Consider the following 13,981-nt stretch of genomic DNA (forward strand, 5'->3'; position numbering starts at 1 on the left):
AAAAACTATCAGTCCAGACATTCTCCACAACTTCTGTGTGTGTGCGTGTGTGTGTGTGTGTGCTGTTATTGACTGTGTTTTAGAGTGAAATCCATAAAGTTTGCCCCAAAGGACACATTTTAGTCTGACATCACACACACACACACACGCACACAAACACACACACAATAATAAAACAGTGTGTGGTCTACTGTCCTTCCTCTCCTGCTCTTTTATGGCTCGTCCACAAATTACGTTCTTTCTTTCTGTGTGTGTGTGTGTGTGAGAGAGTGTGTGTGTGTGTGTGTGTGTGCGCACTGAGGCAGAGAGCTGCTGCCACACCCAGTCTAAATCTGAACATGGTTAGACTTCTGAAAAAACAACACACTCCTACCCAGAGTTCATACACACACACACACACACGTATGGGGGGCCTTTTTATACTAAAACGCCTTAACCGCGTCGCCTACGCTGCATAAAGACTGAAAAACACTCGTGCGCCTATCGCGAGTACACCAAATAATGAATGGTGACGGGTGATAAGTGTCATGCCACATGCGAATACAGCAGGCGCATGTGCACACGCTCGTTTCAATGAACAAATAATTATTTACTTTATGATGTAGAATTTTGAGTTTAACAGCTGCTTCGCTTCACAATTCAAGCAGTCCATGTATTACCTAGAGAGTATGTATGTAATATAATGTGATCATACATTTTGTTGTATGTCACACTTAGCTATGTTTCACCAATGAAGAGGCTGATGGTTCAATGTCACACAACTTCATTTGATTTATTTATTTAAAAAATCATTTAAAGCGACCATAACATGGTCCTATCTCACTTATATGTGAGATATGGAGGTGTACTTACAAACATGAAGTCGTTTTTATGGTCAAAAACGTCCTTGTCGCTACAGTGAGCCGATGTCTCATCACTGACTCTCTCGTCAGCCGTGCTGTTTCAGACCAAAACCACACCCACAGAACATGGACTGTCTTGTGATTGGCCAGTTACCTGGAAGTGACGTAATTGGCACGTCAGCTCTCAGACCCGCAGCTCCTCCTCTGAAAAGGCAGATGCACCGCTAGCAATGATCAAAACATTGAGTAATGCTGTAATCCCTTACACATTTGATCCGGAGTCTGACCCAGAGTCAGAAGACACTGGGACAAGTGAAAGACTGCTGCAGGACGCCTGTAGCTTGGATAACGCTGTGGTTACCGAGATGATAAACACACATTTAGCCTGTAGCCGGCTATCACTAATGCTAAACGGCAAAACAAGCACACAAAGACAGTTTTATACGTATTGTTGGCACTGCTCCTTCCTTTAGGTGAAGTTTAGTACTGTGTTCTGCTTTATATTGCTACTTTCAACCGTAGAAGAAGAAGAAGAACTACTCTTGTTGTAGCTGCTGAGCGTATCGGTTGTACGGAGTAGTTCTTCTTCTTCTACGGTTGAAAGTACGTCACTGGATGTGCCCGGACTCTAGTGCCAGACTAGGAGGCGCTGCTGTTTAGAGGAGTGGTGAAATACGCCAGTGATGTAACTATTCAAGGGAAGTGCCTTTCTGCTTTGTAGAGCTCAGGAAAAAAAAATTAATAAATAAATAAATACATCTGTAATTTCAAGAGCGGATTAAATTTCTGTTTGTCAATGAACAAGTTTTCTCACTTATTAGAATTTACATTTGTAAGTGGTTATGTGCGTGTTGTTGTTCAGCACCGTTTTCTGTGTTCCGGGACCTGTGTCCTGTGTCCTGTGTCCTGTGTCCTCTCATCATCCTTGCGCAATCATATGTATGTACTTTGTGTTCCGGCACCTTATGATTTACCAATGACGCGCTGGTTGTAGGCTATACCTGGTCATATTGCTGTTGGTTATGTTTAATGTGATGATTACATGCTCGCCCGTGGCACGGCACGAATGACCCCTCGCTGTTTGATTCCCACAAACACTGCACAGTGTGTGCCTGTATGCTCATGTAGAATTGTACTGAACAGTCACGTGTGGTCTTCATGTCACGTATTTGAGGCGTAGTTCACCCATCACGTAGGCGTATGCGCAACGACGCGTGTGCAGCGTCTGCGTGACGCCCGTCTGTCCATTGAAAGTGAATGAATTTACACACGCACGTTAGAGGTTTGATTTCATCGTTTTTAGTATAGTGTGCTGTCATAAAATGCCCCCCATACACATACACACAGCCACACACACAAGTACTCTTAAATTCACTCTTTAATTCTTCTGATGCAGTTGCCATGACAACAGCAGGGTGCATGTGATCACACACACAATGACGTTTTGGTTCTGTTGGTTCCTTTGGTTCTGTTGGCTCCTTTGGTTCTGTTGGTTAGTTTGGTTCCTTTGGTTATGTTGGTTCATTTGGTTCTGTTGGTTCATTTGGTTCTGTTGGTTATTCTGGTTCTTTTGGTTCTGTTGGTTATTTTGGTTCTGTAGATTTCTTTGGTTCTGTAGATTCATTTGGTTCTGTAGATTATTTTGGTTCTATAGATTCCTTTGGTTCTGGTGGTTCTTCTGGTTCTGTAGATTTCTTTGGTTCTGTAGATTCATTTGGTTCTGTAGATTATTTTGGTTCTATAGATTCCTTTGGTTCTGGTGGTTCTTCTGGTTCTGTAGATTCCTTTGGTTCTGTAGATTCTTTTGGTTCTATAGATTATTTTGGTTCTGTAGTTTATTTTGGTTCTGGTGGTTCTTCTGGTTTTGTAGATTCCTTTGGTTCTGTAGGTTATTTTGGTTCTGTAGATTCTTTTGGTTCTATAGATTCCTTTGGTTCTGTTGGTTCTTTTGGTTCTGGAGATTCCTTTGGTTCTTTTGGTTCTGTAGATTATGCTGATTCTGTTGGTTCTTTTGGTTCTGTAGATTATTTTGGTTCTATAGATTCCCTTGGTTCTGCAGATTCCTTTGGTTCGTTTGGTTCTGGAGATGCCTTTAGTTCTGTTGGTTCTATAGGTTCCTTTGGTTCTTTTGGTTCTGTAGATTCCTTTGGTTCTGTTGGTTCCTTTAGTTCTGTAGATTCCTTTGGTTTTGTATGTTCTTTTGGTTCTGTGGATTATGTTGGTTCTTTTGGTTCTGTAGATTATGCTGATTCTGTTGGTTCTTTTGGTTCTGTGGATTCCTTTGGTTCTGTTGGTTCTTTTGCGTCTGTAGATTCCTTTGGTTCTGTATATTCATTTGGTTATTTTGGTTCTGTAGGTTCCTTTGGTTCTGTAGATTATTTTGGTTCTATAGATTCCTTTGGTTTTGTTGGTTATTTTGGTTCTTTAGATTCCTTTGGTTCTATGGGTTCCTTTGGTTCTGTTGGTTATTTTGGTTCTGTAGATTCCTTTGGTTCTGTTGGTTCCTTTGGTTCTGTAGATTCCTTTGGTTTTGTATGTTCTTTTGGTTCTGTAGATTCTGTTGGTTCTTTTGGTTCTGTAGATTATGCTGATTCGGTTGGTTCTTTTGGTTCTGTAGATTCCTTTGGTTATGTTGGTTCTTTTGGTTCTTTAGATTACTTTGGTTATGTATATTCTTTTGGTTCTGTAGATCCCTTTGGTTCTGTTGGTTCTGTATATTCCTTTGAATCTGTTGGTTCTTTTGGTTCTGTAGATTCCTTTGGTTCTGTTGGTTCCTTTGGTTCTGTAGATTATTTTGGTTCTATATATTCCTTTGGTTCTGTAGATTCCTTTGGTTCTGTTGGTTCCTTTGGTTCTGTAGATTATCTTGGTTCTTTTGGATCTGTAGATTTGGTTCTGCAGATTCTGTTGGTTCTTTTGGTTCTGTAGATTCCTTTGGTTCTGTTGGTGCCTTTGGTTTTGTTGGTTCTGTTGATAAGTTTGGTTCCTTTGGTTCCTTTGGTTCTGCCATGACGTTCTCCTTGTTTACATGTTGTGTGACGTACAGCGTCACTCATGCTCACCTGGACCTATTGATCCGTCCCAGATCAGAGGCTGAAGAAACGTCCAGTGTAGGAATAATACTGACGTCATGGAAACGATAGATATTAACAGTAATATTATAATAACAATAATAATAATAATAATAATAATAATAAATATTATTTTTTTATTATAATAAATATTATTATTATTATTGCCCTGTGTTACTGTGGAGTAATGGCAGTAACATCATTACATGACCTAAAATTCAGAATCTATGAAATAACATTTTTTATTGTGTGAGTTTGGCTGGAGCTGAATGACAGGGTGAACGTGACACAGTGATGTTTTTTCTTAATGTTCAGTTGTAACTTAATCATCAGAGAAAGTCAAGCAAAACAAAACATTTGTTCACATTATTGAGAAAAAAAATCTGACGAGAGAAGAAACGACAGCTGCAGGAACCTGAGAGTGTGTGTGGGTGTGTGCATGTACGTGTGTGTGTGTGTGTGTGTGTGTGAGACTGTGTGTGGGTGTGGGTGTGTGTGAGACTGTGTGTGTGTGTGCGAGTGAGAGAGGCCTGCATCCAGCTGCCTGTAATTCCGATGTCACATAATACCTAGAGTATGTGTGTGTGTGTGTGTGTGTTTTACTTAATGAAAAATGTCTCAGTGACATTAATCAACAGACATTTGAGACTAAGAGTATTTAGTTAAATGAACATTTTGTAATTATATGATCTTTATTAGAAATAATGAACGTTTCTGATGTGAATCTTTGCTGTTTGATTCATTTAAAATCTCATTCAGAAACTTTATTAGAAAATTAAATGAATTTCTGCTTGAAATTCAACTGGAAAACTGATGTGGGGTCAGAGGTCACGTGTCATAGACAGAGGGTGTGTGTGTGTGAGCACACAGAACAAAGCACAGACCGTTGGGGAAAACCAGCCAGGGGTCAGAGGTCAAAGGTCAGAGGTTATTTCCTCAACCACCAACCACACATGGCCATTGATGTGGAGCTGTGACTTCATCAGACTGAGAGGTCTCACTCTGTCCGTCTGTCTGTCTGTCTGGCTGTGGACAAGATGTCCACCACCAATGTCTTAGAGAGAGAGAACATCTTCTCACAAAAACTTGATGAAAGTGTAGTAAAGGATGGAGGAAGAGGAGGAACACACACACACACACACACACACACACACACACACACTCACACTCACTCACTCACTCAGTCACACAGCAGAGGGAGGAGGAGTTAAAGTAGGACACTGCAGCAGCAGAAAAAACAGCTCACACAAATCCACTCAGTCACTCTCTCTCTCTCTCTCTCTCTCTCTCTCTCTCTCTCTCTCTCTCTCTCTCACTCACTCACTCAGTTAGTCTCTCACTCACTCACTCACTCAGTTAGTCTCTCACTCACTCACTCAGTTAGTCTCTCACTCACTCACTCTCTCACTCACTCACAGCAGAGGGGGAGGAGTTAAAGTAGGACACTGCAGCAGCAGCAGCAGAAAAACATGTTTACACTGAGAATCCAAACGTTTTCCTGTGAAAATAAACAAACGTTGTTGTGGCAGAATTTTGACAAACATCAAACATGTGGAGAAAAAGTATTGCTCTTTTCTATTATGGTCTGTTTTTCTCACAGAGAGCAGAAGAAAAACTAAAGCAGCACATTTTCAAAGGGAGTTTTGCAGCAGTGTTAGCCTCACAGCTAGGCTACCTCTGATCTCTGTTTGCCTGTCCTCTTCCTCTTCACCTCCTCCTCTTCACCTCCTCCCCTGCAGCTTCTATTCACCTCCTCCATCATCCTCTTCACATTTGTGTGTTTCAGATCCGCGTGGATGGGATCCCACCCCCGACCCAGAATGCTTTGCTGTATGAGACGGTGACGGTGGTGGAGGGAAAACCTATTCTCAGAGACATGGTGTTCAGTCCTGATTATCAATACATCTACCTGCTGAGTGACAGACAGGTGAGACACGCAGAGAGTCAGACAGACAGACAGACAGGTGAGACACACACAGACAGATGGTTTGGGGGGTGTCCTGGAACCAAGTGGGTGTGGCTTTTAAATCAATAATGAAACAATAGAATCAGATTTTTAGTTGAGGTCACAACTGAAAGAATGAACGAATGAACAAAACTGCAGAGTCAGCAGCTTTGTGAATGAAGTGTGGACTGATAATGAGGTCACTGTGTGTGTGTGTGTGTGTGTGTGTGTGCGCGTGCGTGTGTGTGTGCGCGCGCGTGTGTGTGTGAGAGAGAGAGACAATAAGTGTATTCAAGTGTGAATGTCTGAATGAAACAGAGCATCCACTGTGCGCTCTCTCTCTCTCTCTCTCTCTCTCTCTCTCTCTCTCTCTCTCTCTCTCACTCTCACACACACACGTGTTTGTGCTTCATTCAAAGTGAGGACACACATAGACACAATACATTATCTAGTCCCTGACTAACCTAAACCTCAAACCAGGTCTAAATCCTCAAAAAAAACACCATGATGTGAGGACCAGACAAAATGTCCTCACTCTGTGGTATATACGAGTTTTGGTCCTCACAAAGCCACAAATACAAGAACACACACACTCAAGACATTATAATGTTTCAATTCATTAATAATGAATTAACTGTTTATTAATATACATTTATTTTGTGTGTGTGTGTGTGTGTGTGTGTTACTGCAGGTCACCAGACTTCCTGTAGAGACATGTGATCAGTACAGCAGCTGCTCAGGCTGTCTTGGATCTGGAGACCCTCACTGTGGATGGTGTGTCCTCTTCAATAAGTAAGTCACTCATCTCACTCTCCTGTAGTGTTGTAGACAAGACCACCTAAACCGAGACCAAGTCGAGACCAAGACCACAGTGTATCGACACCAAGACAATACTTTGAGGGGTCCAGACCGAGACAAGACCAAGACCGAGGCCGTAAAAGTTGGACGTGGTCCCAGTCGTCTCCGTTAGCGTTGCTTTGCAGAATTTACATGTTGCGCTGTGTTTTCTTTTAGAGGTATTTATGCACAAAAAGTTGTTGTTGTTCAGGTAACCAAATGTTATTATAGATGAGTTGGCTGACGTCTTCTCGCGGCCTCTTTTCCTGTCACTCACATGCACTTTTGTGGGGGAGTGTGAAAGGGGGCGGGAGGGGTGACAGCCGTGAATGGTGACAAAAATTTCAAATGATAAATGAGTCAAGTTATTGGTTGTACCCGAAGCAATACGATTTACACAAAATCACAGTAATGATATTAACAAGTTAGTCCAAAAATGCACAGGCAATTTATTGATAAAGAGTTATAGGGTGCAGTCACTTTTCGGCAGGACCTGCCAAAAAGCGACTGCACCCTATAACTCTAGATTGGTAGGGCTTACATTTTCTATCTTTTCAGCATGAGCATTAGAGGAAACCAGGTACATGTACAGTGAATTTGGTTAATATCACTCCTTGCAATAAGGAGTCATAGGGTGCAGTAGTGTTGTAGTCAAGACCACCTCAACTGAGACCAAGACCACAGTCGATTCCGAGACAAGACCGAGACCTTCAAAAAGTGACTGATCTCGAGTACTACAACACTACTCCCCTGCTGTGATGTCATCAGTTTTTACTTAAAATAAACCAGTCATTTTAAAGTAAAAGGTCGGAGGACAGTTAAAGTACCTGTCAGTGATTTTCTACACATATTCTGTAGACTAAAGTTTAGCTGTCATATGGCTAACTTTAGCAGTAAAAGCTAAAGTTAGCAATAGACTGCTAAAGTTAGCCATATGATAGCAAAATTTAGCCATAGACAGCTAAAGTTAGCCATATTATAGCTAAATTTAGACATAGACTGCTAAAGTTAGCTATATGATAGCTAAAGTTTGCCAAACAACCTAAGTTAGATATATGATAGCTAACGTTAGCCATAGACAGCTAAAGTTAGCTGGCAAAGTAAAATTATGGTTTTACTGTTGATTAAAAATAATAGACATTGTTTATTTTACTAAAAGAAAATTATTTTTCATCATTCTTTTGAGTAACAAAAAACTTTTAAAGTTTTTTATTTACCTTAAAGATCAATTTAAAAATGTACAAAATCAAACCAATTCAAAAATGTTGAAGAATATTTTTATAAATTAATGAAGAAAATTAGCTTGTGTTGACCTTTGACCTCTCCCCAAAGGTGTTCCACACAGGAAGCCTGTGAGAAGTGGGAGGAGCCTCAGCACTTTAACACTCAGCTGGACCAGTGTGTCGACATCATTGTTACCCCGAGCAACATGTCTGTCACCTCACCACCGACGCAGGTGTGCACACACACACACACACAGCGCCGCCCCTCAGAGGCTCCACCCTCAACTTTTAATCATGCTACGTCTGTCCTTGTCCCAGCAGGCGCACCCTGGTGGAAGAAATATGAAATATGAGTGATTGATTTGACCTTTGACCTCTGTGCAGTTGACCATACGGGTGCAGAATGTTCCTGCTCTGACCGGCGGCGTCTCCTGCGTGTTTGAGGACCTGAGTGAAAGCAGCGCAGAGGTGATGGAGGGCGGTCAGGTGGTGTGTGTGTCACCGTCACTGAGAGAGCTGCCCACACACACACACACACACTCCCCTGGTGAGACACACACAAACACATACACACACACACACTCGGTGGTGTTGTGGTGCTGATTAGCTAAAGTGTGTGATGATGTCATTACAGGTGGGCAGCGTGTGGTTCAGCTCAGTCTTCGATCCACAGAAACAAAACAGAAATTCATCAGCACCAACTTCATCTACTACAACTGCTCTGTGCTCGACTCGTAAGTCTGGACACTCCACCTCCTCCTCCTCCTCTCCTCCTCTCCTTACTGAAACTGTGGCCGTTTCTCAATACTCAAGTATGCAAGTATGTATGTATTGTTCTGCTGTTTGAATGGTGGCTGGCGCCAAGTGCTGCAGCCTCATTAGCGCCACCTAAGGTGTTGATAAATGAACATATGAAATACTTTTAATAAATGCATATATATGTTGTTATTATTTTTACATTTTAAATATTTAACTTCCTTTATTAATTTATTTCTATTAAAATATACAATACAAATAACACAATGTGGAAAATAGATATATTACAGCATTGTAGAGTAGTATATATATATATATATATCACACCGAGCATCTAATGACAGCGACGTCTGAGCCAGCGGATCATTTCATCAGGACAGGCCGAGGTCACGCTGCTACATCAGATGCTAACAGATGTTAGCATCTGATGTTATCAGATGTTAGCAGATGTTAGCATCGGATTTTAGCAACTGATTTTAGCAGCTTCTCTCACTCTCTCAATTTTCAAATTCAATTCTCTCTCTCTCTCTCTCTCTCTCTCTCTCTCTCTCTCCCTCTCTCAGGTGTACTTCCTGTGTGAGCAGTGTGTTCCCGTGTCACTGGTGTAAATACCGTCACACCTGCACCAACAACCTGCAGGACTGTTCTTTCCAGGAGGGACGAGTGAGCAACATGGAGGTACACATGCACAGACGTACACACATGCACACAAACACACACAGACCCACACACGTACGCACAAATGGACACACACATGCATGTACACACACACATGCATGCACACACAGTGTTTTTACTGTACCTCTAAAGACAAGGCTGAAGCAGCGTCACTGTTACCATGACAACCGTCTGCTCTGGCTCTGCTCTATCCCATCAGTGGAGGCGAGCTTGGAGCCGTGTGTGTGTTGGTGTCTCGTTGTCATGACGACTCACTGATGGTAACGTGTGTGTTTGGTTAATTGGTTAATGGAAGATAAAAAGCTACTTAATTGACATGAAAGCATCCAATCACAGTAATTAATGTTAATTTCCAGGCAGTGAGACTAATGGGGGGGTCATCATTTCCTGTTTCTCCTTCAAATAAAAGGTCTCCTTCTTCACTGTGATTATAAACTTATTAATTAAACCAACTGTCAACACCACTGAGACATCAGCTGTGTCTCCATTTACGCCCCGCCTCACCACTCCACAGGCTCCTCCCCCTTCCACACAACAGGTGAATCATTTCTGGGTCAACCAATCCCAGGATTCATAGCACCACAGTGACGATAAAGACAAACATGATGATGATGATGGTGATAATGATGAAGATGATGATGATAAAGACAAACATGATGATGATAATGATGGTGAAGATGAAGATATGTCCCATGTCCAGTTGCAGCTATGTTGCTAGGCAACAGTGGGAAATCCCCTGTCGACCAGACCATCTCTTTCAGTTCACTTCCTCGGAAGGAGGCGGGGCTTAACAGCAGAGAGAACATGTTTCCACAGCAACAGCAGTGAAATGGCTGTGTGTGAATGTGGTGGAACTGCCCTTTAATTAAGATTAAACAGGAGGATTTTTAAAGTGGAAAAGTGATGGATGGTTCACGCACACACACACACACACACAGAGTCATGGTGGTGTCCGCTGTGCTCTGATCCACTTCCTGTGGAGTTAATGGTCTTCCTGTCACTCACAAGGTAATTAATTACCGTGGTGACGCTCGTTAATAAAGGTTTCACCTCAGTGAGAGACTGTGTGTGTGTGTGTGTGTGTGTGTGTGAGAGAGAGTGTGTTGCCAGCAGCCCCAGGAAGCTCCACAGCCTGGATCTGTCACCAGCTGTCCATTACTGATACACACACACACACACACACACACACAGAGGTATGTGTAGTCTCCAGTATATTATATATACACAGTATATATGTATATGTGTATATACTGTATATATATATGTATATGTGGATTATATATATGTGTGTATATATTTATATTTATATACACATATATAAATATGAATATATATATAATATATATATTATACATAATATATTACATTTATTAATTTCAGACACATATTATACATAAAATATTCAGACTTTTATTTTGTTTAAGTGCAAGTTGTGTTTTCAGTGTAAATAAATTATCTCTCTCTCTCTCCTCCTCCCTCTCTCTTTCTCTCTGTGTCTCCCCCCCCCCCCCCCCACAGGGTTGTCCTCAGATCCTCCCAACCTCTGACATCCTGGTTCCGGCTGGGATGGTGCGTCCGATCACGCTGCGAGCTCGTAATCTGCCGCAGCCTCAGTCGGGTCAGAAGAATTACGAGTGTGTGTTTAACATCCAGGGCAAAGTTCAGAGGATTCCTGCCGTCCGCTTCAACTCGTCCTGCATTCAGTGTCAGAACACCTCGGTGAGACACCGCGCTACCCAGCATGCACTGCTGCTCCCACTCTACACGCACACACCTTTAAACACTGTGTCTTTGTCTGCTGATCTGATCTGAACTGGTCTGATCTGGTCTTGTCTTAATCTGGTCTGGTCTTGTCTGGTCTTAATCTAGTCTGATCTGGTCTGGTCTGGTTTTAATTTGGTCTGGTCTGGTCTGATCTGATCAGATTACATCATCGTTCTGTGATGATGTCATTATATGATGATCACCACAACAATGTGATGAACATAAAACTGTCAGTCAGTCACAGGGAAGCGTTACTGCCACCAAGTGGCGTGAAGTAAAACTCGCAGTTATCTGATGAGTCAGTGCAACACTTTGTGGTGACACTCAGTAACACACACACACACACACACACACACACACACACACACACACACACACACACGGCCTTGAACGCAGTCATGTGATCGCCTTTTTAGTTTTAAGGCATGTTATTAAAAATGTGTAATAAAATCCAGTTTAAATCCACGATATCTATGTCACATGTTCACGTCTTTGTCTGTAACTGTGAGACAGACATTTGTAAAGCACTCACTCTCCCACACCAAAGTCCACAGAGAAAATCAGTGATTTTAACATCACAGTGCACAGAGTTATTGATCCACCGCTGCCTCCATCACACGTTCAAATGTCTTATTTTGTTAATTCGGCATTAAAAGTCCTTGGTTCAGGTTTACCTCAGTGACACAAAGTGACCACACGAGGCAGCAGAGGAGCAACAGCTCCTGTATTTTCACCTCCTTCCTCTTTATACTTTAGTTTTGTATTGAGAGAAATTCAGGAGCGAGTGTGTGAGACTCAGCTGGCTTTTTAAATGGAAAATCATCATTCCACACACACATGCACGCATACACACACAAACACACACTCACATACGCATACACACACACATGCACGCATACACACCCACACACACACATGCACACATACAAACACGCGCACACACACACACACATGCACACATACACACATATACACGCACACACATGCACACACACACTCAGTTATGAATATGGTCATTCTTGAGGTTCTGCAGAAAAGATCTTTTGGTTGTTGCTGCACACCACAGCAGGGTTGTCATGGTGGCTTCAGGTCTCCATGGTAACCAATATAAAGCAGAATGGATTCAGAGGTTTTTGGTGTGTGTGTGTGTGTGTGTCTCTGCAGTACTGGTATGAGGGCGATGAAGTCGGTGACCTCCCTGTGGACTTTTCCATCGTCTGGGACGGAGACTTCTTCATCGACAAGCCTGCGTCCATGAAAGGTAACACTGGCTCCGCCCACAAGACAATGATTGGTTGGACTCACTGAAGCTGACCGTGTCACTGTATGTGTGTGTGTGTGTTTATTTGGTCAGCGTTGCTGTACAAGTGCGAGGCTCAGCGCTCCAGCTGCGGTCAGTGTCTCAAAGCGCCCGCTGCGTTCGAGTGCGGCTGGTGTACGGAAACCAGGAAGTGTCTCCTGCAGCAACATTGCCCCGCCTCCGAAGACAACTGGATGTACCACGGTCGACACAACCTGCGCTGTAGCCACCCACGCATCACCAAGGTGAGAACGCCGAGTCATGGTCATGTGACCTCTGACTGAAACGTGTGACATAAAGTGTTTAGCCTGGATCCTGTGACACTTGCTCTTCCCTCCTGACACTTTACCCCTCCCTCCTGACACTTGCTCTTCCCTCCTGACACTTTACCCCTCCCTCCTGACACTTGCTCCTCCCTCCTGACACTTGCCCCTCCCTCCTGACACTTTGCTCCTCCCTCTGACATTGCTCCTCCCTCTCAGATCGACCCACTGACGGGGCCTCGTGAGGGCGGGACCCGGGTGACCATTGAGGGGGAGAACCTGGGTCTTCAGGTGAAGGAGATCGCTCATGTGCAGGTGGCCGGCGTCCGCTGTAATCCCGTCCCCTCACAGTACATCAGCGCTGAGAGGTCAGTGAGCGTGTTAGCACGTTAGCATGTTAGCCAGCATGTCGTGAGTGCGTCCTCTGACCGTGTGTGTGTGTGTGTGTGTGTGCGCAGGATTGTGTGCGACATGGCCGAAGCGCTCCTCCCTCACTCTCCCGGCGGTCCCGTCGAGCTCTGTATCGGCGTCTGCAGCGCCGAGTATCGGACTCTGTCCACGCAGACGTACTCTTTCGTGGTTAGTGTCGGGGCGTTCTTGGAATGTCGTGAGTGGCGTTCGTCGGCTGAATCGTATGTTGACTCTTTCTTCGTTCCAGAGCCCCATCTTCAGCCGCGTTTGGCCGGAGAAGGGTCCCGTCTCCGGGGGAACCAGGTTAAAGGTGACGGGCCGATACCTGGACGCCGGCAGCAGCGTCAGCGTTTTCATCGACAAGGAGGAGTGTTTGTTCGTCAAGTGAGTGGATCCTCCGTGCTCACAGATCAACTCATGAATGCATGAAACACAAATACACGTCGCATTAAAACACTCTGCTCCTCTGCTTACAGACGGACCAATCGGGAAATAATCTGCATAACTCCCGCCTCCCTGTCAGGCTCTGGACCCGCCCCCATCCGTCTGATGATCGACAGAGCTGAGGTGACGAGTTTAGAGACCAAATATACTTACACTGAAGACCCGACGATCAGCGGCATCGAACCCAACTGGACCATCCTGAAGTAAATCCTGAGCCAGCTGTCAATCATCATTAACCTGTCATCGTTAACATCAATCAATAATTAATGTGTGTGTGTGTCTCTGTGTGTGTAGTGGTAGTACAGTGATTACAGTAACAGGAACAAACCTGCAGACGATTCAAGAACCCAAAGTCCGAGCAAAGTACGGAGGAGTGGAAACTAGCAATGTAAGCACGAGATGAACACATGAATACATGAATACATGTATACATGAATACATGATTAC

The 13,981-nt window shown here is 43.5% G+C and overlaps 1 protein-coding gene across 1 annotated transcript in view; it reads left to right on the forward strand.

The window, feature by feature from the left end:
* The window catches only part of plxna3 (plexin A3), a 45,288-nt gene that overhangs the window by 23,081 nt on the left and 8,226 nt on the right, over window positions 1–13,981 (forward strand). Inside the window, exons 7-20 of the mRNA XM_058641820.1 lie at window positions 5,700–5,840; window positions 6,550–6,650; window positions 8,028–8,151; window positions 8,303–8,465; window positions 8,553–8,652; window positions 9,238–9,352; window positions 10,871–11,071; window positions 12,281–12,377; window positions 12,471–12,661; window positions 12,899–13,047; window positions 13,138–13,258; window positions 13,338–13,474; window positions 13,567–13,737; window positions 13,829–13,922. Of these exons, the coding sequence (XP_058497803.1) occupies window positions 5,700–5,840; window positions 6,550–6,650; window positions 8,028–8,151; window positions 8,303–8,465; window positions 8,553–8,652; window positions 9,238–9,352; window positions 10,871–11,071; window positions 12,281–12,377; window positions 12,471–12,661; window positions 12,899–13,047; window positions 13,138–13,258; window positions 13,338–13,474; window positions 13,567–13,737; window positions 13,829–13,922 (1,905 nt within the window). The remainder of the gene's footprint in view (window positions 1–5,699; window positions 5,841–6,549; window positions 6,651–8,027; window positions 8,152–8,302; window positions 8,466–8,552; window positions 8,653–9,237; window positions 9,353–10,870; window positions 11,072–12,280; window positions 12,378–12,470; window positions 12,662–12,898; window positions 13,048–13,137; window positions 13,259–13,337; window positions 13,475–13,566; window positions 13,738–13,828; window positions 13,923–13,981) is intronic.

The sequence above is a fragment of the Solea solea genome, chromosome 11, assembly GCF_958295425.1.
Source record: "Solea solea chromosome 11, fSolSol10.1, whole genome shotgun sequence".
NCBI lineage: Eukaryota > Metazoa > Chordata > Actinopteri > Pleuronectiformes > Soleidae > Solea > Solea solea.